The sequence below is a fragment of the Eurosta solidaginis genome, chromosome 3 (assembly GCF_040869045.1).
Source record: "Eurosta solidaginis isolate ZX-2024a chromosome 3, ASM4086904v1, whole genome shotgun sequence".
In the NCBI taxonomy this organism is placed as follows: Eukaryota; Metazoa; Arthropoda; class Insecta; order Diptera; family Tephritidae; genus Eurosta; species Eurosta solidaginis.
This window is the reverse complement of record NC_090321.1, coordinates 167,627,784-167,655,632: the sequence shown is the minus strand read 5'-3', so window position 1 is coordinate 167,655,632 and position 27,849 is coordinate 167,627,784. Positions and strand designations below refer to the sequence as shown.

Genomic DNA, 27,849 nt, shown 5'->3' with positions numbered 1-27,849 from the left:
CATATTTCTATACCAAATACGGAAAATGGGATGAAACATGGTAATTGTATGGGTTTATTGACGCAAAATATAAATTTAGAAAAAAACTGCAAGATGGGTGGAACACCTACCATATTAAGTAGAAGAAAAAGAAAAAGTTCTGCAGGGAGAAATCAAAAGCCATTGGAATCTTGGCAGGAATACTGTTCGTTGTATTACATATATAAATAAATTAGCGGTACCCGACAGATGATGTCCTGGGTCACCCTGGTCCACATTTTTGTCAATATCTTGAAAACGCCCTCACATTTACAACTACCACCACTCCCTTTTTAAAGTACTCATTAATACCTTTCATTTGATGCCCATATCGTACAAACAAATTCTAGAGTCACCCCCGGTCCACCTTTATGGCGATATCTCGAAAAGGTGTCCACCTATATAACTAAGGCCCACTCCCTTTTAAAATACTCTTTAATACCTTCCATTTGATACACATGTCATACAAACACATTTCAGGGTTACCCTAGGTTCATTTTCCTACATGGTGATTTTCCCTTATTTTGTCTCCATAGCACTTAGCTGAGTATGTAATGTTCGGTTACACCCGAACTTAGCCTTCCTTACTTGTTTTTTTTAGAAATAGTGCCCGCGGACGTCCCGGGCGTTATTGCACTGCACCGTACATTCATATACTTATATGGGTCTTGTAAAATGTACCCACAACCTTTTTTATTTTCTCCGCCGGTGTATTTATTTATTTTTGACGCAATAGGCATTTTTGAAAAGCACATAAGTTATTTATGGTAAACTTTTGGACAAAAGAAATTACCTAATTTTAGCGATGTAACCTTAAAGTTCCTGATGGGTTTCTTAAAACAAATATTTACTCGCTTAAGATGTATTTAAATGATAAGAATAGCTTTAAGTAAATAATACTTTGTATATGAATCAATAATAAAATTAATCAGTTCTAATCTGAAATTTATGTGGTGAAGTTGGAAAAGAGAAACTACTAGCTAAATATGTACGCATTTGGCAAAATTAACACGTACGAAGAAAAGTTAGACCTAAAGAAAATTGTTAGTGAGGTCGACTTAGAAGAGATGGAAGAAGCCTTAAATATTTGCGATCTTTCAACGTTAGCAAAAAAATATAAAACCTGGATGAAGTACATGCCGCGTATTAAGCCATACTACGGTGAGACATAGTTAGACTTTAAGATACGGTATGTTATTTGACCAAGTGCTGCTCAAGAAGGGACCGGAAGTTGAGTACGCCGTAGACATTCCAATTCCACACTATTCACTATTTACAAATCATTTGATATTCACGTCGATAGCAGTACGCCTCAACTGTCAAGAAGACCAAAACCTTGGACTCTATGCTAACCTTTTATAATGTTCTCGTACTTTCTATTCATGAAGACACCACCAATACAGAGTCGCCAAAAATCTTAAAGTCACTTGCAGCTGGTATCTAGAGAAAAGATAAAAAAAACGTTGCTGCAAACCAGAAATATAGGAAGCACAAACATTTTTTTTCAAGCCGGATCCGTCATCGTAATTGACCATACGGCTGCAGAGCTTAAATGATTTTATTAATCTTAGAAGATGACGTCATAGAATTTAAGGAAAGATGCGTACTTGATGAATTTCTATAAAGATAATCATATAAAAATGCTTTAACAATATTTGTAATTTTAATGCGCCTTTCTTTTATATATCTACGTTCACGTTACTTTTCTATGATGCCTAACGCTGCGTTGTTAAAAATAAATAGCAAGCTCACTACAGATATTAATATATAGAAAATTTCTATTAGTATTTGTAAATATGTTATGCAGGACAGAACACATGTCCGGCGGCATTTAAACTACCCTGCAGCTGCGCAGGTCAGCCAATAGGCACGATTATTCGTATGCCCTTCGTAGAAGGGGAATCCCCCGGCTATACACTTTATATGCGCTTTTAACATTGGCAGGCCATTGAAGGTGGCATCCTGCCACACGTGGCAAACTAAAGACCTTGAGAAATATAACATCCTTGCCTTTGCAGCACGGGCGTCGTACCACACACTGCAGACTTGAAGATACACTTTTTCTTAACATGCCACATACTGCAGACTTTGGGGTATACTTTTTCTCAACATCGCCCGCATTATAAACTATGTATATGCCTTGAGAAATATCCACCGAAGAGCCTTGATAAAGGGCATGGTAATAGGACAATGAGAGAGGGATTGTCGAATTGGATATCTTGCCACTGCTAGAACAACAATATATTTTGACTATCATATTATACCACATATTTTTGGTCACAATTTGAGCTAGTTTTAGAGCAATCACAATTTTTCAGGAAAGCAAAGAAACCCTTTTTAACACCCTTATATTAGCATCACCCGTATGTTTATTTGATTGTTTGTTTGTTTGGAAGTAACCGACTCATTTGAACTCGATTTTGATCCACTTTTAACGGACAATTTATAATGTTTGTACATTTATCAAAGCAAAGACCGATGATAACGCAATAATTTGATAGTGCGGTGACATACGGTCAATGGACACAAGTTCAATTGACCTAATGACAATTTTAAGTGGCCATAAGGTCAATTTTAACCTAGCGAAACGAAGAAAATTAAATAATTTGAAGGTGGGGTGATTTAAATTTGACGGATATACGGTCAAGTAACCTCATGAACACTTCTATGGACATTAAGGTCAGTCGAAACTTTACACATGTATCAAGGACTAATCACAACATAATATTTTAATGCCGGAGTGACATAAGGTCACTTAACCTTATGACCAATTAAAGGTTAATTGAAACTTTGCACACGTATCAGGACCGATGCAATTATTTGATGGTGGAATAACATAAAGTCAGCGAACACAAGGCCAATTTAGCTTGTGGCCATAAGGCCAACTGACTTTATGACTTTTCGAAATTTCGTGTAGCTGGTAGAATTGAAACCAGCACAAAAACAAGAACTAAAATATTAAGAATAAAAAAAAACTGTGAAAAAACTAAACAACCACCCTCTTGTAGCTAACCGAAATAAAAATTAGAAAATAATTGTTAATCACAAACAGTTTATATTACAGTAGTTGAAGTTCGAATAACTTACCATAAATAATTTATTCCAAACAACATACATATAAAAATATTAATTCCATGTATTTTGTTAAAGTAATTTTCTAACTTATTGTTGAAAACGTACTACGCCACAAGTTGTAATGTCAAATCAGATAAAGAAGTATCAATAAGCTGATTTCCGGCCATCGTCTGCCATGCTAAATGTAGTTTATATAAGGCTGAATAAAATACAAATAAAAAGCTTTCAGTATTTCTGTAAATAAATAGTAGTTAGCAAAAGCTAAAAAGAAAACCTTTCAAGCTAACAGAACTAAAAATTAGAAAATAATTTTTAATCAGAAATAGTTTATGTTACAGTAGGTGAAGGTCGAAAAATTTATCATAAATAATTAACCCCAAATTACTTTAATTATAAATAAATTTAAGTTATTAACAGAATAATAAAATTTAGAGTAAAAAGGGGTTTTTCGAAAGCTTTTTATTTGTATTTTATTCAGCCTGACATAAACTACACATGGTCATGGCGAAACCATACAGTCGATGTCCGGAAATCAGCTGATTGATACTTGTGGCGCAGTAGGATTTTAACAATAGGTTAGAAAATTACTTAAACAAAATAGGTACATGGAATTTATGTTTTTGTATGTATGTATGTATGTTGCCCTGCCATGACTATAATATATGGTAGAAAATATGATGTTGGCGGAATTTAGTAATGGAATAGGGCGAAATTAACGGTAATCTGCTAAGTAAGGTTCAATTTTCATCTCCTTGGCACGGTTACCGGCCACATGCTTCATAGCTTTCGTCGATTGGCAAAGTTTCTAAAAATAAAAGAAGGTCACCTTTATGAGGAAAGACTTTGCAAAATTTCTTGACTTTGCGGGAGCTAGCTGGCTTCTTAAAAAAACAATGAAGATTGTTTTCTCTATGGTACTATTAAACTTTACATCTTTTTAATATTGCTTACTTTTAGCTGTGAAGTGCAATGACGATGCGTTAATTGTAAGGGAGCTCGCAGACCTGGGTACCGGATTTGATTGTGCTTCAAAAAATGAAATAAAACTTGTGAGTATATATCGTGTGATGACAGATAAGCCTCGTTAAGGTATGTTTTTGGAAATCCCCGTTGTTTGATTAAACAAATTAATAAGGTCGCAAATTAAACGAAAAGGCCTTTATGAGACTGAACATGTTATCCACAAACTTCATCAAAATCTACAAATGAAAAAAGTGTATCTCAAATTCGTTTTGACTGCACCTAATGAGTTTCAACTGTCACACAACGATATGTATAAATATATATATATGTAAATGAACTACTAACTAAACGAGCACCCAACACATTTTTTTAAGGCACTTGAAGCGGGTGCCAGTCCCGAGCACATTATCTTTGCGAATCCATGTAAGCCCGTGAAACATCTCCAATATGCTAAAGAGAAAAAAGTTATGTCGAGCACGGTGGACACAGAGTATGAAATCTACAAGATTTTCGAGCACTATCCTGAATCCAAGTAAGTTATTGATTCGTTTGGTAACAACCAGGTTCAGGGTTAGGAAAAAATACAAATTTTTGAATACACGAATCATAACAGATATAACAAGTAAGGAAGGCTAAGTTCGGGTGTAACCGAACATTACATATTCAGCTGAGAGCTTTGGAGACAAAATAAAGGAAAACCACCATGTAGGAAAATGAACCTAGGGCAACCCTGGAATGTGTTTGTATGACATGGATATCAAATGGAAGGTATTAAAGAGTATTTTAAAAGGGAGTGGGCCATAGTTTTATAGGTGGACGCCATTTCGGGATTTCGCCATAAAGGTGGACAAGGGGTGACTCTAGAATATGTTTGTACGATGTGGGTATCAAATGAAAGGAGGCAATGTGTATTTTAAAAGGGAGTGATCCTTAGTTCTATAGGTGGACGCCTTTTCGAGATATCGCCATAAAGTTGGACCAGGGATGACTCTAGCATGCGTTTGTACGATATGGGTATCAAATGAAAGGTGTTAATGAGTATTTTAAAAGGGAGTGGGCCTTAGTTCTATAGGTGGACGCCTATTCGAGATATCGCCATAAAGGTGGACCAGGGGTGACTCTAGAATGCGTTTTTACGATATGGGTATCAAATGAAAGGTGTTAATAAGTATTTTAAAAGGGAGTGGGCCTTAGTTCAATAGGTGGTCGCCTTTTTGAGATATTGACATAAAAGTAGACCAGCGGTGACTCTAGCATGCGTTTGTACGATATGGGTATCAAATGAAAGGTGTTAATAAGTATTTTAAAAGGGAGTGGTCCTTAGTTCTATAGGTGGACGCGTTTTCGAGATATCGCCATAAAGGCGTACCAGAGGTGACTCTAGCATGCGTTTTACGATATGGGTATCAAATGAAAGGAGGCAATGAGTGTTTTAAAAGGGAGTGATCCTTAGTTCTATAGGTGGACGCCTTTTCGAGATATCGCCATAAAGGTGGACCACGGGTGACTCTAGAATGTGTTTGTACGATATGGGTATCAAATGAAAGGTGTTAATGAGTATTTAAAAAGGGAATGGGCCTTAGTTCTATAGGTGGACGCCTTTTCGAGATATCGACATAAAAGTAGACCAGGGGTGACTCTATAATGTGTTTGTACGATATGGGTATCAAATGAAAGGTGCTAAGGGGTATTTTAAAAGCGAGTGGGCCTTAGTTCTATAGGTGGTCGCATTTTCGAGATATCGACACAAAAGTAGACCAGGGGTGACTCTAGAATGCGTTTGTATGATATGGGTATCAAATGGAAGGTGTTAATAAGTATTTTAAAAGCGAGTGGGCCATAGTTGTATAGGTCGACGCCTTTTCGAGATATCGACATAAAAGTAGACCAGGGGTGACTCTAGAATGCGTTTGTATGATATGGGTATCAAATGGAAATGGAAGGTGTTAATAAGTATTTTAAAAGCGAGTGGGCCTTAGTTCTATAGGTCGACGTCTTTTCGAGATATCGCCATAAAGGTGGACCAGGGGTAACACTAGAATGCGCTTGTACGATATGGGTAACAAATGAAAGGTGTTAATGGGTATTTTAAAAGGGAGTGGGCCTTAGTTCTATAGGTGGTCGCATTTTCGAGATATCGACATAAAAGTAGACCAGGGGTCAATCTAGAATGCGTTTGTATGATATGGGTATCAAATGAAAGGTGTTAATGAGTATTTTAAAAGGGAATGGGCCTTAGATCTATAGGTGGACGCCTTTTCGAGATATCGACATAAAGGTTGACCAGGGGTGACTCGAGAATGTTTTTGTACGATATGGGTAACAAATGAAAGTTGTTAATGAGGATTTTAAAAGGGAGTGGGCCTTAGTTCAATAGGTGGCCGCCTTTACGAGATATCTACATAAAAGTAGGCCAAGGGTGACTCTAGCATGCGTTTGTACGATATGGGTATCAAATTAAAGGTACTAATGACGGTTTTAGAAGGGAATGGCCCTTAGTTCTACAGGTGGACGCGTTTTCGTGATATCGCCATAAAGGTGGACCAGGGGTGACTCTAGAATGTGTTTGTACGATATGGATATCAAATGGAAGGTGTTAATGAGTATTTTAAAAGGAAGTGGGCCTTAGTTCTACAGGTGGACGCGTTTTCGTGATATCGCCATAAAGGTGGACCAGGGGTGACTCTAGAATGTGTTTGTACGATATGGGCATCAAATGGAAGGTGTTAATGAGTATTTTAAAAGGGAGTGGGCCTTAGTTCTATAGGTGGACGCCTTTTCAAGATATCGCCATAAAGGTGGACCAGGGGTGACTAGAATGCGTTTGTACGATATGGGTATCAAATTAAAGGTACTAATTAGGGTTTTAAAAGGGAATGGCCTTTATTTCTATAGGTGGACGCCTTTTCGAGATATCTACATAAAAGTAGACCAGGGTTTAGTTCTATAGGTGGACGCCTTTTCAAGATATCGCCATAAAGGTGGACCACGGGTGACTAGAATGCGTTTGTACGATATGGGTATAAAATTAAAGGTACTAATGAGGGTTTTAAAAGGGAATGGCCCTTAGTTCTATAGGTGGACGCCTTTTCCAGATATCTACATAAAAGTAGACCAGGGGTAATTCTAGCATGCGTTTGTACGATATGGGAATCAAATGAAAGGTGTTAATAAGTGTTTTAAAAGGTAGTGGTCCTTAGTTCAACAGGTGGACGCGTTTTCGTGATATCGCCATAAAGGTTGCCAAGGGGTGACTCTAGAATGCGTTTATACGATATGGGTATCAAACGAAAGTTGCAAATAAGTGTTTTAAAAGGGAGTGGTCCTTAGTTCAACAGGTGGACGCGTTTTCGTGATATCGCCAAAAAAGGTGGACCAGGGGTGACTCTAGAATGTGTTTGTACGATATAGGTATCAAATGAAATGTGTTAATGAGTATTTTAAAAGGGAGTGGGCTTTAGTTCTATAGGTGGACGCCTTTTCAAGATATCGACATAAAGGTGGGCCGGGGTGACTCTAGAATGTGTTTGTACGATATGGGTATCAAACGAAAGGTGTTAATAAGTATTTTAAAAGGGAGTGGGCCTTAGTTCTATAGGTCGACGCCTTTTCGAGATATCGCCATAAAGGTGGACCAGGGGTGACTAGAATGCGTTTGTTCGATATGGGTATCAAATGAAAGGTATTAATGATTATTTAAAACGAAGTGGGCTTTAGTTCTATAGGTGGACGCCTTTTCGAGATATCGCCATAAGGGTGGACCAGGAGTGACTCTAGAATGTGATTGTACGATATGGGTATTAAATGAAAGGTGTTAACAAGTATAGTAATAAGTTCTATAGGTGGACGCCTTTTCAAGATATCGCCATAAAGGTGGACCAGGGGTGACTCTAGAATATGTTTGTACGATATCGAAATCAAATGAAAGGTGTTAATCAGTATTTTAAAAGGGAGTGGGCCTTAGTTCAATAGGTGGTCGCCTTTTCCAGATATCGCCATAAAGGTAGACCAGGTGTGACTCGAGAATGCGTTTGTACGATATGGGTAACAAATGAAAGGTGTTAATGAGTATTTTAAAAGGGAGTGGTCCTTAGTTCTAAAGGTGGACGCCTTTTCGAGATATCACCGTAAAGGTGGACCACGGGTGACTCTAGAATGCATTTGTACGATATGGGTATCAAAGGTGTTATGAGTATTTTAAAAGGGAGTGGGCCTTAGTTCTATAGGTGGACGCCTTTTCAAGATATCGCCATAAAGGTGGACCAGGGGTGACTCTAGAATGTGTTTGTACGATATGGGTATCAAATGAAAGGTGTTAATGAGTATTTTAAAAGGGAGTGGGCCTTAGTTCTATAGGTGGACGCGTTTTCGAGATATCACCATAAAGGCGGACCAGGGGTGACTCTAGCATGCGTTTGTACGATATGGGTATCAATTGAAAGGAGGCAATGAGTGTTTTAAAAGGGAGTGATCCTTAGTTCTATAGATGGACGCGTTTTCGAGGTATCGCCATAAAGGCGGACCAGGGGCGACTCTAGCATGCGCTTTTACGATATGGGAATCAAATGAAAGGTGTTAATCAGTATTTTAAAAGGGAGTGGGCCTTAGTTCAATAGGTGGTCGCCTTTTCGAGATATCGCCATAAAGGTAAACCAGGGGTGAGTCGAGAATGCGTTTGTACGATATGGGTAACAAATGAAACGTGTTAATGAGTATTTTAAAATGGAGTGGGCCTTAGTTCTAAAGGTGGACGCCTTTTCGAGATATCGCCATAAAGGTGGACCACGGGTTACTCTAGAATGCGTTTGTACGATATGGGTAACAAATGAAAGGTGTTAATAAGTATTTTAAAAGGGAGTGGGCCTTAGTTCTATATGTCGATGCCTTTTCGAGATATCGCCACTCTTGAATGTGTTTGTACGATATGGGTATCAAATGGGAGGTGTTATTGATTATTTAAAACGTAGTGGGCCTTAGTTCTAAAGGTGGACGCCTTTTCGAGATATCGTCATAAAGGTGGACCAGGGGTGACTCTAGAATGTGTTTGTACGATATGGGTATCAAATGAAAGGTGCTAATAATAAATATTTTAAAAGGGAGTGGTCCTTAGTTCTACAGGTGGACGCGTTTTCGTGATATCGCCATAAAGGTGGACCAGGGGTGACTCTAGAATGTGTTTGTACGAAATGGGTATCAAATTAAAGGTGTTAATGAGTATTTTAAAAGAGAGTGGGCCTTAGTTCTATAGGTCGACGCCTTTTAGAGATATCGCCATAAGGGAGGACCAGGGGTGACTCTATAACGTGTTTGTACGATATGGGTATCAAATGGAAGGTGTTAATGATTATTTCAAACGCATTGGGCCTTAGTTCTATAGGAGGACGCCTTTTCGAGATATCGTCATAAAGGTGGACCAGGGGTGACTCTAGAATGTGTTTGTACGATATGGGTATCAAATGAAAGGTGTTAATGATTATTTAAAACGTAGTGGGCCTTAGTTCTATAAGTGGACGCCTTTTCGAGATATCGTCATAAAGGTGGACCAGGGGTGACTCTAGAATGTGTTTGTACTATATGGGTATCAAATGAAAGGTGTTAATAATAAATATTTTAAAAGGGAGTGGTCCTTAGTTCTACAGGTGGACGCGTTTTCGTGATATCGCCATAAAGGTGGCCCAGGGGTGACTCTAGAATGTGTTTGTACGATATGGGTATCAAATGAAAGGTGTTAATTAGTATTTTAAAAGGGAGTGGTCCGTACGTCTATAGGTGGACGCCTTTTCGAGATATCGTCATAAAGGTGGACTAGTGGTGACTCTAGAATGTGTTTGTACGATATAGGTATCAAATGAAAGGTGTTAATAATAAATATTTTAAAAGGGCGTGGTCCTTAGTTCTACAGGTGGACGCGTTTTCGTGATATCGCCATAAAGGTGGCCCAGGGGTGACTCTAGAATGTGTTTGTACGATATGGGTATCAAATGAAAGGTGTTAATGAGTATTTTAAAAGGGTGTGGGCCTTAGTTCTATAGGTGGACGCCTTTTCGATATATCGCCATAAAGGTGAACCAAGGGTGACTAGAATGCGTTTGTTCGATATGGGTATCACATTAAAGGTATTAATGAGGGTTTTAAAAGGAAGTGGCTTTTGTTGTATATGTGAAGGCGTTTTCGAGATATTGACCGAAATGTGGACCAGGGTGACCCAGAACATCATCTGTCGGGCACCGCTAATTTATTTATATATGTAATACCACGATCAGTATTCCTTCCAAGATTCCAAGGGCTTTTGATTTCCCCCTGCAAAACTTTTTCATTTCCTTCTACTTAATATGGTAGGTGTCACACCCATTTTACAAAGTTTTTTCTAAAGTTATATTTTGCGTCAATAAACCAATCCAATTATCATGTTTCATCTCTTTTATCTTATTTTGTATAGAATTATGGCATTTTTTTCATTTTCTCGTAATTTTCGACATCGAAAAAGTGGGCGTGGTCATAGTCGGATTTTTGCCATTTTTTATACCAAGATAAAGTGAGTTCCGATAAGTACGTGGCCCAAGTTTAGTAAAGATATATCGATTTTTGCTCAAGTTATCGTGTTAACGGCCGAGCGGAAGGACAGACGGCCGACTGTGTATAAAAACTGGGCGTGGCTTTAACCGATTTCGCCTATTTTCATAGAAAACAGTTATAGTCATAGAATCTACGTCTTTACCAAATTTCACAAGGATTGGTAAATTTTTGTTCGACTTATGGCATTAAAAGTATTCTAGAAGAATTAAATGAAAAAGGGCGGAGTTACACCCATTTTGAAATTTTCTTTTATTTTTGTATTTTGTTGCACCATATCATTACTGGAGTTGAATTTTGACATAATTTACTTATATACTGTAAAGATTTTATATTTTTTGTTAAAATTTTACTTAAAAAAAATTTTTTTTTAAAGTGGGCGTTTTCGTCATCCGATTTCTCTGATTTTTATTCAGCACACATATAGTAACGCGTATAGGTAACGTGCCTACCAAATTTCGTCATGATATCTTCAACGACTGCCAAATTACAGCTTGCAAAACTTTTAAATTACCTTCTTTTAAAATTGTGCGGTGCCACGCCCATTGTCCAAAATTTTACTAATTTTCTATTTTGCGTCATAAGTCAACGCACCTACCAAGTTTCATCACTTTATCCGTCTTTGGTAATGAATTATCGCACTTTTTCGGTTTTTCGAAATTTTCGATATCGAAAAAGTGGGCGTGGTTGTAATCCGATTTCGTCACATTTTAAATAGCGATCTGAGATGAGCGCCCAGGAACCTACATACCAAATTTCATCAAGATACCTCAAAATTTACTCAAGTTATCGTGTTTACGGACGGACGGATGGACGGACGGACATGGCTAAATGAATTTCTTTTTTCGCCCAGCTCATTTTGATATATAGAAGTCTATATCTATCTCGATTAGTTTATGCCGTTACGGATTACCGTTATGCGAACAAAGTTAATATACTCTGTGAGCTCTGCTCAGCTGAGTATAATTACGCATTTGGTCATGTTTGTTGTCTTTGGTACTTTATTTCCAAACAAAAGAGCAGAGTGTGTGCATTTCTATATGATGTTACATGTTCTCCGATACTTTAAGTTATATGTGGGGCGTTTCTGTTTACTATTACAAAAGCAAAACACTCACCTCTTACTGATATATCGATAAATGTCTAATTGTTTATAACTTAGAGTTATAGTTTGGCCGTAAAAGGGGCGCGAAAATTTCAACTTGCCTATTTATATAATAGATAAAAATAGATCGCAAGATTCCCCCACCCTTCCATGCGATTTTCCTAAATACCTCAAACCGTGAGACTCGAATTTTTTTTATTGATATTGCACCTCTTTTTGGCCTATAATATATAAAATACAGTAGACGCTCACAAATTAGAACCACTTGTTTCTTGTTTTCTGAAAAATTCTAATTCCTCGACGTTTTTTTATTTGTATAAAACCTTAAAAATTAAGTCAATTTGCATTAAATAAACTACAATGAAATTGTTATTATTCAATTTTGTTCATAAAAACGACAAAACATAATACAATACACATCACATGTTTTTGTTTTATTAAATATACATATATGTATATATACGCTAAATCAAAAAAAGATCCAAAAAACAAAAACTCCAATTACAATAAATATATTTTTTCATTAAAAATACATAAAAGATCGATAGAAATACATTAAAAAAGCCAAAAATTAATCAAAAACTTCATAACTAATATTCAGCGATGTGCAATGATTTTTCGTTAGCCTCATGATAGGTAAAAATTGATGACTTATTTGATTTGATATAGCTGATTGCAGATGGCGCCACATCAAATTCTAGGGCTAACCGCTTCCCTTGAACACCTTTGTCAAGCTTTTCCAAGATCTGAACTTTGGTTTCCAAGGACAAAGTATTTTTCTTATGTTTATTTGGCATTTCAGCGAATTACTATAACTTTTAAACAAAAAATTCCAAAACACGTTCACGCGTATCGAATTTCACACAAAAACTAACAAAAAACGCACAGAACCGCGAGGAAAATCCAACGACTACCGAGCGTAACATGAATGAATTGTGGATTCGTCTGTTTATGTATACTTTGCAACAAAAAAAAAAAACAAAATACGCTCAGAAATTAGAATTTTCTACTCTAAAATCAGATCGTGTAATGTATGGAACAAGTTTATTCAAATTTCTTGACATTCTAATTACTAAACAGCGACTACTGTATTTTTAAAATTTCACGCTTCTATCTCATAATCGAATGAGCTAAGATCCAACATTCCGGAATTGTTGTATTTGTTATCGAATTTGAAAAAAAGTTTGATGACGTAGCGCTTTTGAAATTTTTCGATTTTTTACATGTCTCTCATGTTTCACTACCAGTGTTCGGAGTATTTAAAACTGTTACCTGAGTAAACGACTACGCCGGAGTAAAAATTAAATTTTCGGAGTATATTTGCCTTCCTTTTTGAAGGCGGGCGAACAACTAACATCAAATTGATTTGGTGGCTTGACAAACCTTTCGATTGTGTTTTTGCCATGAAATGTATCTCAGCAAAAAAGTTATCTGCCTTATCAGATGCACATGGAGTCGGCCTAAAACGTGTAGGATGATCAATTAATGCTCCCATTAACACACCACATTCTATCCCCCCGGATATTTATCGCGAAAAAATATTATTATTATTATTTTCGGTTTACCATACATATTTCATGCTCTTTTAATGACCTAGGGTTTGAAGACCGGGACAAATTCCTGTAGGAACGACAATGGCGACCTGGTAACTGACGTACAGAGTGTGGGGGAAGACGAACCCGATACCCCGATCGCCGATGATGAAAAACACTCCCCGGCATCCAATATCACGGCTAATAAATCACAAGGTGCCAAGTAATGGCGGGATACCCGCCGGGCTGTTCAAACAGGGAGGCGAAGAGTTGGTATAAGATAAAGAAGCAAAAAAAAAAGTGGGTCTTGCAGTAAATTTGGACAAGATGAAGTACTTGTTGTCATTGCGGCCTTTGTAGCTCACTGTTGACGGATATAAATTCGAGATTGTGAAGAATTTCGTTCATTTTGGAAGCAGCATTAAAAGCAAAAACAATGTCGGCCTAGAAATCAAACGGAGAATAACTCTTGCCAACAAGTGCTTCTTTAGGCAATTGAAAAGTAAAGTCCTCTCTCGACGAACAAAATTCTCGCTCTACAAGTCACTCATCATACCGGTCCTGATGTATGGCTCGGAATCATGGAAGGTGTCGAGAGAAGATGAGATGGCTCTTGGAGAGAAAAGTTCTCCTGAAGGTTTATAGTCCTATGCGTGATGTCGATGGCGAGTATCGAAGGAGGTATAATAATGAGCTATATGATCTTTACGCAGACGTGACGATAGTGCAGCGATTAAAAATCCAAAGGCTTCGTTAGGTGGGGCATGTTATGCGGATGGACGAACACGCTCCGGCAGTTTGTAAACAGAGGAAAGAAAAGACCTTCACTGAGTTGGGAGAGATAGTTGGAGGAAGATTTGACCTCGCTTGGTGCCCCCCAATTGGCAACTGTTATCGCAAAACTGGGTTAGCTAGCCTCACTGACTCAACGTACTTAATTTTTATATAAAACTTCAAGAACATACAGCACGTCGAATTTTGGCAGGATTTACAGATCGCGCCCCGACACATTTTTTGCTTACATTTTACTCCTTCTATTCTTATTCCGTACGAAAAAAGTACAAAAACTGTGAGTAGAATGTGAAGAAATATGTCTCAAGACACGAAAAATGAATTCACGTCATTTCATCCAATCGTCAATTGTAAACAATCAGCTTTTCATACGTATATAACAAAACTTCAACCAAAAGATATTAGGTAGAAATACGATTTAGTTTTCAACTCGACCCAAATAAACCTTTGAGATAATAAATGTAGTAGGAGGTAAGAGCGGAGCAAAATACTCCGAATGGAATAAAGTCTGAACACTGGGTCAGCAATAAAACATGTTGTCAAAAGCGTGACGTCACGACGAGGAAATTTATTTCACAGCTAACTATGATTTTGTGCTCTCTCATTTTTTAATGCGCGATCTGTTTATTGGTTCATGCTTCTATCTTATATAAAAATCGAAACATGTGCAACCTAGCGGAATCTCTTTGAGCTATGTATGAGGTTGCATGTTTGTAGCTCAAGAGTAAGTTAAGTTGATTTGGCCGGTCCGTGAGGAGCTTACACATACTGAATGAAGTTGAGGAATACATCTAACACCAGGCGCTATGTTGAAAAAAACTATGCCTTCTTGGCGATTAATATAAGCTTTTTAGGACCTATGTCAGTTGCTGCTTCTAGATCCGATAACAGAGTCACTCCTAATAGCTGAAGTTTTATCATGGCTAGCGCAGTGTTCGATCGCTTCCTTCAGCAACACGCACTTCCTACATTTGCTATCACTGACGAGTCTTTTTTTTTAAGGGTATGTGATGCTAGAAGTCAGTGCCAGTCAGAATATCCATCATGCACCCATAGACGTATTTCCTGTTAGGTCGATTATGTGCAACTGTTGCCTTTTTGATTGCGACGTCTACGGTACAAGTTTCGACGAATAGGGCTTTTTTAGCTAGCTCATCTGCTCTTTCATTTCCATCTCATGTGCATACGAGATATTAAGTGTGTAGCACAATGGGAAGTCTCTTAAAAATTGATCTCAATATTCAGTCTGATCTGTACGATTTTCCTAAATATCTAGATCCGTGCGACACCTGGCTAAACTTTTTGCCACATGTGTCATGTGGCCTCTGAACCGCATTTTGAATTTCAAGTCACTGATGCCAAGATTCCCAATATCGTATGAACTTTTTAAAGTTTTAAATCGCTAGTTCACCGGGAAGATACTTGAATCGGGCGCAAATTTCTACATTCGGGCCAGTTTTTTAAATCTCACGTGTCTGACGCGACCAAGCGACATTTCTTTTCCCTGATGTTGTATCGTCAGCAGCTTCTGAACTATTTTCCATCTTTCAAGGTTCTTTATCCACGGGAAGTTACTAAAATTTGCGAACAAGCAGGAATGTGACTTAGGGTGTACTTTAAAATTTTTTTTTTTGGCGAGATGTGCATAAATGTCTTCTATAAATTTCGTGGGGTATTTGTGTTTATTTTTTCAACTTTATTTAATTAATTAATTAATTCTCTTTCCAAAAATAACATTTGGTCAAAGGGAATAAATAAATAAGAGCCACCAGTCTGCTACGAGTGGCGAGTAACTCGCTGGAAATCGAAAAAAAAATGATGTCTAATGTTTTCTGTGAGGGACATTTTTAATTGTCTCGCATTTGTCCATGCCGTGTAGGCACCTTATGCAAATGTTATTTTTGGATAGAGAATTAATTAATTACTTAAATAAATAAAGTTGGAAAAATAAACACAAATACCCCAAGAAATGTATAGAAGACATTTATGCACATCTCGCCCAAAAAAAAAACCTGCGAGTACCCTAACGAATAACATTACGCAAAGTAACGAGTAACCTCTCTTATTATATTTATCCTCTTTGGTTGCACAACAACAAAGGCATGGCTTTTGATGAATGTGATTGTTCCAGCAAAGAGGATAAATATAATAAGAGCCGTCACTCGTTATTTTTTAGGCATTTACTCGATGTAAACCGTGAGGTCATCGCTACTTTTGTTTTATGAGGGACCTTTTTGAATTGCCTCCCATTTATCCATGCGGTGTTGTCACTTTATGCAAACGTGTTTTTTGGAAAGAGAATTAAATAGTTAATTAAATACAGTCGGAAAAATAAACACAAATACCCCATGAAAAGGTATAGAAGACATTTATAAACATCTCGCCCAAAAAAAGAGTAGCGACTACCTCACAGTTTACATCGAGTAAATGCCTAAAAAATAACGAGTGACGGCTCTTATTATATTTATGCTCTTTGGTTCCAGCACAACTATAGCAATGTTAATACATAGTTTTTGCTTTTTCTGTAAAAGTTTAAAGTTGGTTAGGATCTTTTTAAATCAAGCTAACGAAATGTAAATCCACTTTCTATCATTATACCCAGCTGTACTTGTACACAGGGTATTATAACTTTTATTGGATAACGGTTGGTTGTACAGGTATGAAGGATTCGAGATAGATATATACTTCCATGTATCAAAATCATCAGTATCGGTAAAATATGATTGAGCCATCATGCCGTCTATCCGTCCGTCCGTTAGCGAGATAACTTCAGTAAATATTGAGATATCTTCACCAAATTTTGTACACGAGCTTATCTTGACCCACAATGCATTGGTATTGAAAATGAGTGAAATGGGATGATAACCACGCCCACTTTTTATATATATAACATTTTGGAAAACACAAAAACCTGATTATTTAGTAAATAATACACCTAGAATGTTGAAATTTGACGTGTTGACTGATATTGAGACTCTTGATAAAAATTTTAAAAAGATGTTTTAAATGGGCGTGGCACCGCCCACTTGTGATAAAATAAATTTTACAAAAAAATCGTTAAACCTATCGTAACAAAATTCGGCAGAGAGGTTGCCTTTACTGTAAGGAATGCTTTGAAGAAAAATTAACGAAATCGGTTAAGGACCACGCCCACTTTTATATAAAAGATTTTTAAGAGGGTCGTGGACGAATAAAATGAGCTTTATCTTTGCAAAAAAGAGCTTTATATCAATGGCATTTCCTTTCCCAAGTGAATTTATAACAATAAATAGGAAACACTTCAAATGTAAAAAAATGGGCGTGTCACCGCCCCTTTTATTACTAAGCAATTTTCTATGGTTCGGGAGCCATGACCCGAAGAAAAATTAGTTCAGAATAGAACCATATGTATATGTATTATTGCGCAGACTTGTAACACTATTAAGCCCACAAAACAAACAACAGCAGCATTTCAAGTGTACAGCTGGGTATGTAAGGTTCGGTTTCACCCGAACTTAGACTTCCATACTTGTTTTATTTTTAGTTTGGTAATCCGTTTCCGATCAGAAGCGAAAGAAGCCCAATGCCCACTGGGAGACAAATTTGGCTGCGATGCTGAAGCTGATGCTGCTGCCTTAATACTTTTAGCTAAAAGTTTAGGTCTCGCTGTAAGTAACGCAATACAAAGAAAAAAAACCTTTTTTTATAACTAAGATTATAATAACACCAATTAGGTAATTGGAGTTAGCTTTCATGTTGGCTCGGGCTGCTGTGACTTTCCAGCTTATAGTCGAGCGATCATCACAGCAAAAAATTTGTTTCAATTTGGCAAAATACTTGGTTACGAAATGAGACTGCTTGATATTGGCGGTGGGTTTCCTGGAGCGGACGATGAAAAATTTGCTACCGTGAGTATTTACATACAACTTAAGGATCTCAGATCCTTTCACTTAAAAAAATTAAGGAGCCAACTCGCTCCAAACAAACTAAGAAGTTGAAATTAGTAAGCACTGAAATTTAAAGTTAACAAATATACTTTATTCAAAAATGATTGTATATAACTGACAAATCGACTTAGTTGTACGGATCCCCGACAGCAACTGCCCAAACGTTCTTGGCGGTTTGCCAAAGAAACCTCAGCACCGGCGGCAGCGGCGCAACCCTTACGCAAGTGTGTTACAATACAGGTGAGAATGACCGTGGCCTTGATTTCCCACAAGCGTTGCGTTATTAAATTATTGGTATTGCATTTCATGATGAAATACAAATATGCTTACGCTGCAGCGCATGCAACGATCGGTGGGAAACAAAATGTGCTGACGTTGCGGATCGAACGTGGGAATGGGTTGAATGGGCAGTGGCTGAGCGTGTTAACTCCTCCCCCTTTAAAGATCTGCGTCCCGTAGATTAGGTGTTTGGGGTGAGTCCTCGCGCCTATGTCCGCGGAAGCTCTTGTTCAATTCCGGAATGTTCAAGGTAGGTATGTTTAATTTTGCTGTAATTCTCTTCCAAATTAACCAAATGACTGTGACCAACATAGCAAAGCCCACGATTTCCGATGTGATAAACCAGTCTGTTTTTCCTCTGAGGTATCGAAGAAGCTTCACGTTTCCTGTTGTCTTCTCATGGGCAAGGTTGAGGTTGACTGCGAGACTTCCATTTGTAATAGTGGACAGCACAGGAGGTAGTACTTGGATGCCTGAGCTGCTTGTGCTCCAGTAGTTTCTACCGTCGATTCTAACCGTTTCGTTGTACAGTTGTAGAATATATGAGCCGCTCAATTCATTGGAAGTATTGTCTGACCAAATAGTTTTATTGAAATTGTCCAAGAGGATCGTGTCCTCCTTGATTGCCTCAATCGTTGAGTCATTCCAGCTTATATATCGGCAACTGGTTTTTCCACCTTCAAGCAGGCGTGGCACACAATCATCCTCTCAAAATAGGTCCAATGATTCTTGCTTACATACCATTGCGCTTGTAAGGTGGGTGCAACTATCCTTGATGCCATACGTTTGCTCCTTGTTAACTAGGACTGAACTGTATTGCAATTCCACCCGATGACCGTTCTTTGTTATTGACCTGGTGATTAGATGGTTGAATCTTGTTTCGGCGACCTTAGGCATGGCGAAAACGTAGAGTAGCATTGTGCCGTTTGTGTAGATGGAAGGTTATCCGTACTCAATGGCTTCTATAACATTGCTATAAGGGAGGACCTCTATCTCGCTTATGATTCTGTTGATTTCTTCTTTGTCTAGCAGGTTGCTGTTGACCACCCCTGCTTTAGCCATCTGACAGGCTTGGACCAATTCGTTGACATCGTCCCTCAGAATCCTTGCCTTGTGTAGGATTGCCTGTGATATCTTCATAATGTGATCATGCCCACGGATTCCATTTGTGGCGGTTATGATGCCATTGACAGTCTGCAATAACTCATGAGATTTTTTAAATATTTCAGAGTTTACCTTGTATTGTTGATTGTTATTGGATATTAATGAATCCTGTACTTGTAGGATTTTATCCCAGTCCGAAGCGTCAGGGGAACCGGCAATCCATTTCCAAGCCGATCCTATCCAATTAATTGAGCGTCTAGGCCGTTTATCTTTCGGGGCTTTTAGTTCACTGAGCTGAGTTTGAACTTTCTCCAAGTGGTAGGAGAGAACATCTGTAAAATCGTTGGTTTCGTTTAGTTTTAATGTTTCGAGTTTCAGGCGACTTGCTATTTCCTCATATCGAGATATGTAGGTTGATCATGTCAATTAGTTTGAAGTATCTATTTGTTATCCAGCCGTACCCATCGCGGATTGAAATGATTGGAGAATCGATTTTGAAGACATCATAGGTGTGCGCGGTTGCGCAGAGACAGATGCTGCGGGGATTAGATTTATTTTAATTATACTTAGTTCTATGAATTACCCCGCTTAGTAAAAAAATTTAATTTAATTGTAGTAGAAAATTTCAAGATAAGAATTTACAAGTCAACTTACGTCTAAAATAGTTAATAGTAGTAACTTTAAGGTAACAAGAAATTTGAAATAGTTAAAAATTGTTTCCTCTTTTTTGTTTTACTATATTTACATTTGTTTTGATCTGTTTGAAAAATTTTGAAAAGTTTAACTTATAAAATAGTGGTTTTACATGGAATATTTTTTATTCAAATCTTTTAATTACATAAGTTGATAAGAATTCTGAATGTGATGTGAGTAGTGGCCCACATAGAATATACCCAATTCCCATTAATAACCTAAATACCTAGTATTAGAAAGTGAGTTGCTGCTGGGGACTTTGGGGAATTATGAAGACAAAGGAAAGAATTATTTGGACCGCTTGTGAAGGTGTTGATGGTTAGTATTTTGGAAAACCTTTTTTTTGCTTTTTTCTTTTTTTTTTTGTTGGTTGATAGTTAGATGTTAGTGGTTAATGGTTTAGTATTCAATTTTTTTTATTTCGTGTTAATATCGCTCTAGTAAGAGAATTCCATTCTCCTTTTTTTTTTTTTTATATGAGAGCGTTTTTTTCCTCTTCACCAATTTGGTGTTTATAATATGTGTACAATTTATGTACTCCAGTGCGCACACTGTTGGTTCAAAATTCTTTTTGTTCAATTTGCATTGGAATATAGGCGTTTTCCCAGCTGACATTGGAAGGTTCGTGTGATCCTTTTTAGTCATAAGCGTTGATGATTGCAAATGACCTACTAAGGGCACGAGTGGCTTCACGTCAATTAAAGCATAGTCCTCGCGGTGGAGTTGAACCACACCGATTGTCGTCAGTCGAGCCATCGAGTTATTAGGAATTGAACCAATATCTGACTAGATCGGCTGCAAGTTAATTGCACCCAAAACCCTGGGTCACAAGGTGACGCTTTCATAGTCACAAGGATCTAAGCATAAGAGTTGCCTTCTGACCAATGTTATCTTAGACGTTTTTGACGTCAATTTTGTGGAACTTTTTTCCACTTTCGGTAACAATAGTTACGTGTCTGTCTTCAGCGACAGTTTCTTCTTTATAAAGAGGCTTTTGTTTTGCCTTTATTTGTTTGTTGGCAATCAGCAACTTTTCCCCTGTTTCAAAGGAACGCGGTGTTGTGCGTTTAGCGTTCAACCTGGCATTCCTGACCTCCTGCTCCCTCCCCAATAAGGCCTTTATATCCTCCATAGTTTTTCTTGGAAATTCACCAATTCCTGATAATTTATTCTTGAGGTCCGGTAGAGGAACACATCCGCTGGTTTTCGTTTGATAACAGAGTGGACAGTATTGTTGTATCTGTCCACTGCAATAGAAATGCGTTCTTTTGGAGTAAGTCTCTTATATTCAACCGAAATACAGCGGTATATTTCAATCAACGTTGAGTGCAGACGCTCAACCTGACCGTTAGTTTCGCTTCGTTGTGTAGGAGTTTGGTAAATTTCTATGCCAAGGGATCGAATATAATTTAGGACAAGGGGAGTCAAAAATCCCCACTCATTGTCCATAACTAATATTTTCGGCACGGAGAAATAGTGCAGGAGATCAGTAAGCTTTCTTCAGAGGTGAACGGAAGATTTGTTCTTTATTGGGAAAAGCTTGGCAAATTTCGTGAATTTATCAATTGCACTGAGATAATTTTGCTTCTCTATTTCGAAGAGGTCGACGTGTAGAATTTCGCAGGGATAATTTGGTATTGGGGTGTATTGGATGAACGGTTTCGCCGGATGCCTATCGTACTTGTTTAATTTGCAAGTATCACATTGCCTAACGTAATCTCTGATTTGCCTGGACATTGCGGGAAAATAAAATTGCTCGAGTATTTGTGCTTTATTCTCACGGGGATTTCTGTGGGCTCGTTTGTGCTCCCTCTCGATTATTTCGTAGTTCCTGTCCGGAACCGTAACATCTTCCACCACCCTCTGGGTTATTCTAATGCGGTACCTCCGGAAGTTGTTAATGAACGCGTTTTTGTAGTGAAGCGAGGAATATCTCAGGAATTTTTATCCCATTTATCACATTTGGGTTGAGGCACTCCCTTAAAATAGTAACCAATGCGGCCGTATCCGATTCAGGAAATGCAACATAGTGCCTGCTATAGCCCGGATAAGGATGCTCCAGGCATTGTGGACGATTACCGTCTCTGAAGATTATTTGGTTTTTAAAAACGTTAAGGGGGGCCTTTACATGTGGTATTAAATCCGAATTATCCTGATCAGCTGAATGCATTGTGCATTGAGTGGCAGTGTTAATTTCGGGTTCTCTTTCGAGTCCAGCACTTGTGGGACCATGTCCTGAAACAGATGGAGGTTGGACAATGATAGAATCGGTTAGCACATTAACTTCGGATTTGAGACGAGAGAGAGCATCGGCGACTAAATTCGATTTTCCCGGTTTGTAGATTATTTCACAATTGTACTCCTCTATCCTGGCCTTCCAGCGTTTAAGTTTAGCATTGTAGTTTCTGCAACTCAGAGAAAAAGTTAGTGGTTGGTGATCGGTGTATATCCTAATTTTCTTGGCACCGTATAGATACGACCGCAGATTATCGCGAGCCCAAACTATAGCGAGGAGCTCTTTCTCGTTAGTAGCATAATTTTCTTCGCATTTATTCAAGGATCGTGAAATGTAAGCTATAGGTTTGTCCTCGCCTACTGCTCCCTGGGAGAGGACTGCCCCGATGGCGAAGTTCGAGGCATCCGTAGTCAGGTTAAATGGTTTTTCGGAATCTGGAAAGGCAAGAACATCAGCAGATACAAGAAGCTGTTTTAAATCATGAAAAGCCTGAAGGGCCCTGTCGTCAAGTTCAATTTTTACTTTTTTGAAACAATTTGCTTTCACTTGAGCGTTCTCCCCTCGAGTGAGATTGGTTAGAGGTTTTGCCACTTTTGCGTAGTCTCTTATGAACTTCCTGTAATAGGAAGTCATACCTAAAAAGCTTTTCAAATCCTTGAGATTTTCTGGTGGTGAAATAAGTTTAATCGCTTCGACCTTGCTTGGGTAAGCGAGAACGCCATCGGGAGTGATGACGTACCCAAGGAATTCTACTTCTTTTTCGAAAAAGCAGGTCTTCTCCAGATTTACCTTAAGGTTTGCTTCGCGAAGCCTTGCAAATACCTTTTCGATGTTCAGTAAATGTTCTTCCGGGTCCTTTCCAAAAACAATTATGTCGTCAATGTAGACATAACAAATTTTCCCTATATATTGTTTGAGGACGTCGTCGATCATCCTTTGGAAAATGGCGGGAGCATTTTTTAAACCAAATGGTAAGCGTAGGAATCCGTATTTCCCATTCATCGTTGAGAACGCTGTCTTGGGTATATCCGACGCTTTCATAGGTATCTGGTGAAAGCCAGACGTTAAGCCAATAGTTGTGAAGAAATTGGCCTGTCCTAAACTGGACAAGGTGGAGTTTATGTCTGGGATAGGGTACGTATCGGCGATAGTGACATCATTTAATCTCTTATAGTCAATCACCATTCTATATTGTTTTTCCCCATTGGGCTTTGGTTTTTTGGGCACCACCCATATTGGGGAGTTGTAAGGGCTTTTGGAAGGTCTAATAACTCCCTCATTAAGCAATTCGGTCATTCGCCTGTCTACTTCTTCCCTCATACATACCGGATAAGGGTAACTTTTACTGTAGATAGGTTCAGGGGTGGTGGTCCGTATTTCGGCTCGCACATTTGTAACCACGAGCTCACTGCCATTAAGAGGGAGGAAAAGATCGGAGTATTTATCCAGTACTTCATCAACGTGCTGTTTTATATCAGCGGATACGTCCTTTCCCATTGAGTAATTAACCTGATTCGAGATTTTGGCCTTTAGTGGTAAATTGAAACTATTTATCCTTAAGAAATTGTTCTTTCTATCGACTACTGCCCCTAACATTCTCAACGTATCATCGCCGATAATACCGGCGAAGGATTTCAGTCCCGGAAGGACAAGGAAAGCTATCTTTGAAGGGAAGCCCACATCCCTGAAAAATTTTAAACCTATCTTTTTACTAATCTGCATCTCTCCTCCAGCTGATGGACATTAAAAACTTTCTCAACGGGATCACCTCCAGCTGCAATTTCTTCGCTAATGAAATTTTTGTTGGCCCCTGTGTCAATCAGGAAGTCGAGGGTGCGGCCATCTGAGAGTTCGTACTCTAAGTATGGTACGCTAGATTGCCCTCCGATAGAAAATCCCCTTCATCCTCGTTCTTGGTCGATTCTTCTTCCTTGGTGTTATCCTCATCAGTTCCGGTCGTTGAATCGAAAAGCCTTTGTTGTTTCCTCGGGAGGTTTTCCGATCTTGCTTCACGTTTGAATGGATTAGGGCGATTGATATAATTTACAGCACGCGATTGGGTAGAGCGGTCCGCATCCATTTTTTCGACGGGAGGATTCGTAGACTGAGTAGCGGGTGGAGCACGATAGTTACTTGAAAAACGCTCCCTTCTATCGAATGGAGCCCTGCGATCTTGTTGACGCCAGGTAGGCGTGGGTGGGATTACAGGTGGTCTCCCATCGAAGGAAGGTTTAGTCTCATTTAAATTGTTAATAGGGACCACTATGCGATTATTACCGGGAGATGGGTGAAGGGATACGTTTCTGAAGTTGACATTTTGCAACTCCAGGCAGGCTGAATAAGCCTCTGGAAGGGTCTTGGGGCGTTGAACGAGGAGCATCCTTGAGAGCTCCCCATTTAGACCGCGGATGAATACATCCAACGCCCTATTTCTGTAGGTGTCCATAAGGACCTTCGTGGTTTCTTCAGTGTACGATTCGGTTTGTAACTTATTAAGGATCAAGTTGAATAGGTGGTTCACTCGAGCGTAGAACTCGTCGACAGTGCCACCTTTCTGTTGCAATTGATGCAACTGGTGTTCGAGAGTGCGGACATCCCGCTTATCTGCGTAATGCAGAGCCAGGCACTCCTTTATTTTTGACCAATTGTTGTCAAAAATATTGTAGGAAATCAGGGCGTTATCCGCCGTACCGCGGACTTTTTGTCGAATGTGCTGTAATATAGCACGGTATAAGGGTTTTCCCTTGATGACTGAGAAGTCAGCAAGGATGGTTTCTACGGAGTGTACCTAGGACACGAAGTGTATAGGGCTTCCATCAAAAACTTGAAGCTCTTTTACGCAATCAGGCAGACGACATATTTCGCGAATGTCGGCCTCAGTCATGGGGGCTTGTGCCACCACTTCCTCTGTTGCCTCGCTACGCGGAGGACCGCTGAAGGTATTATTGGTCCGGTCCAACTCCGTCACACGTCTCTCTAAAAATTTCATCTTCTCCAGCAGGGCATTAACGGCACCTGTTAAATTCGTTACGTTCACTTTAAGTTCCTCCATCCTTGTTACCGTTGGAAAAAAAAAGAAGATATATTAAATTATTGATTAAGTTCTATACTTACAGCACCACTAGGTTCATAAGTGGTGTTATATCGTGTACACTGTTTTTTCCTAAGAAGAGCTAGCTTCTATATATTTTTGCTTTTTCTAATATGAGGTTCTTTACCTCTTATAGCTTTTTGGTTTTTAAATTTTTTGTATTATTTTTTTATTTACTTATTTCAATGTAAGCTCACTTCACAGATTTTTTTACTACTTGATCCTTAAAGGATATTCACTTTCACAAGCGGTCCCTGCTCGGGCGCCAATTAAGGATCTCAGATCCTTTCACTTAAAAAAATTAAGGAGCCAACTCGCTCCAAACAAACTAAGAAGTTGAAATTAGTAAGCACTGAAATTTAAAGTTAACAAATATACTTTATTCAAAAATGATTGTATATAACTGACAAATCGACTTAGTTGTACGGATCCCCGACAGCAACTGCCCAAACGTTCTTGGCGGTTTGCCAAAGAAACCTCAGCACCGGCGGCAGCGGCGCAACCCTTACGCAAGTGTGTTACAATACAGGTGAGAATGACCGTGGCCTTGATTTCCCACAAGCGTTGCGTTATTAAATTATTGGTATTGCATTTCATGATGAAATACAAATATGCTTACGCTGCAGCGCATGCAACGATCGGTGGGAAACAAAATGTGCTGACGTTGCGGATCGAACGTGGGAATGGGTTGAATGGGCAGTGGCTGAGCGTGTTAACTTACATGTACAAACCGTAAATATGGCATGGTGAATGAGGCTCGCGCACGCGCAATAGGCATGTCAAATTCTACTTTATTGAACTGCATGATTCAAAAATCATTTTATAGAAAGTTATGAATTTAAACCTTGTGCGCCTGAAATAGTACACTTATCCTAGTGGTATTTTATGTTTGCGTTATTTGTAGATTTCCAAAATTGTGAACGCAGCCATAGATAGGCATTTCCCTGATGAAAATGTTGAAATAATTGCTGAACCTGGCCGATTTTTCGTTGCCTCTGCATATACCTTAATTGGTAAAATTCACGCTAAGCGAGATATACGTACAGACAAGAACACCGATTTGAAAATGTACTATATTAACGATGGAGTATATGGATCATTCAATTGCGTTCTTTATGATCACCAGGAAATTACAGCCGAGCATTTATTGGTAATAAATTATTATACTTAGTACATATGTATGTACATATTTGAATATTTAAAATATATTAATTTCAGGACGAAAACGAAGATTTACAAAAGTTCAAGTCTTTGATATGGGGTCCGACATGCGATGCCTTGGACAAGGTTAGTTTGGTTCAAATATGTCTGCATGTGTCGTGTTATTTTCAACAGATTTATTTTAAATATTTCAGATTACTGAAAATGCATATTTGCCTAATTTATCGTGTGGAGACTTGATTGCCTTTCCAAACATGGGTGCCTACACCGTGCCGATTGCGAGTCCCTTTAATGGCTTCCTGGTACCTAAGACTCTTTATTTTAAGGCAGCTTAACGAATTTGATACAATTGATAGTTACTGGTAGAAGTAACTTAAAACAATTTTTACCATGTCGAAATAAAGAAGGTGAACTAGCGCGAAAAGCAAAAGCAAACCGTCATGATAATAGAAGAATCAAACATTTCAGATATACTTAAACGACACTACTTTATTCTGTATTGGATTCCAAGTTTGAAATACTGACGAGATTTTATCGTAGCAACAAAATACAAAAGCTATTTCTAATAAGAGAAAGCTTCAAAATATATGAATTTGACATTTTATTGTTTATTTTCAAAACATAATTTTGACTAAATGTTTTTTTTTTTTTACAATAAGGGATAAAGCAAATTACACGGAACAATGGTTTCGCGCTCTTTGGTTTACTTATTCCACAAACATGTTACAACTAAAAAAAAATTGCATGGGTCAGAAAAAATGAAAAAAGCAGCCGAAGGTCAAAAAAACCCTAACGAAATACAAATTGGCTTGTTTGTTTTTAACAAACTACATCTACACTGTATTGAATTTCTGAAAAGATCAAATATGTGTCAGAAACCACAAATGAATTTCAGAACTTCCAATTGTATTTCCGAAAACCTCAATACCGACACGTATTTGAGAAAAGCACAAAAGTATTTCAGAAAAGCGAAAAATTATTAAAAATAAAAAGTCAAATGTATTTCGGAATGTCTCAGATATTTCATAGAAGTTTATTTATTTCAGAAAAGCGAAAAATTATTAAAAAAAAAAAGTAAAATGTATTTCGGAATGTCTCAGATATTTCATAGAAGTTTATTTAATTTGGGCGGCCGCCGTGGCGTGATAGCGTGCTCCTCCTACCACACAAGGTACCTGGGTTCAACTCCCAGGCAAAGTAATATTAAAAAATTAAGAAAAAAGTTTTGTCAATTAGAAAAAATATTTTCTAATCGGTGTCGCCCCTCGGAATTTATTTGTCAAGTACTACAAGTGTATTTC

At 38.2% G+C, this 27,849-nt stretch overlaps 2 protein-coding genes across 3 annotated transcripts in view; one reads left to right on the top strand and one right to left on the bottom strand.

Moving 5' to 3' along the window:
* Positions 1-27,849, bottom strand: part of LOC137244591 (uncharacterized) — a 154,337-nt gene that overhangs the window by 40,439 nt on the left and 86,049 nt on the right. The gene's annotated exons all lie outside the window — the stretch shown is intronic.
* LOC137244584 (ornithine decarboxylase 1-like) lies at positions 964-27,232 on the top strand. The gene is made up of 8 exons (XM_067773785.1): positions 964-1,179; positions 4,051-4,142; positions 4,431-4,588; positions 17,582-17,705; positions 17,772-17,945; positions 26,292-26,537; positions 26,606-26,674; positions 26,743-27,232. Exons 1-8 carry the CDS (start codon positions 1,005-1,007, stop codon positions 26,881-26,883), a joined length of 1,179 nt encoding a protein of 392 aa, XP_067629886.1. The 5' UTR covers positions 964-1,004; the 3' UTR covers positions 26,884-27,232.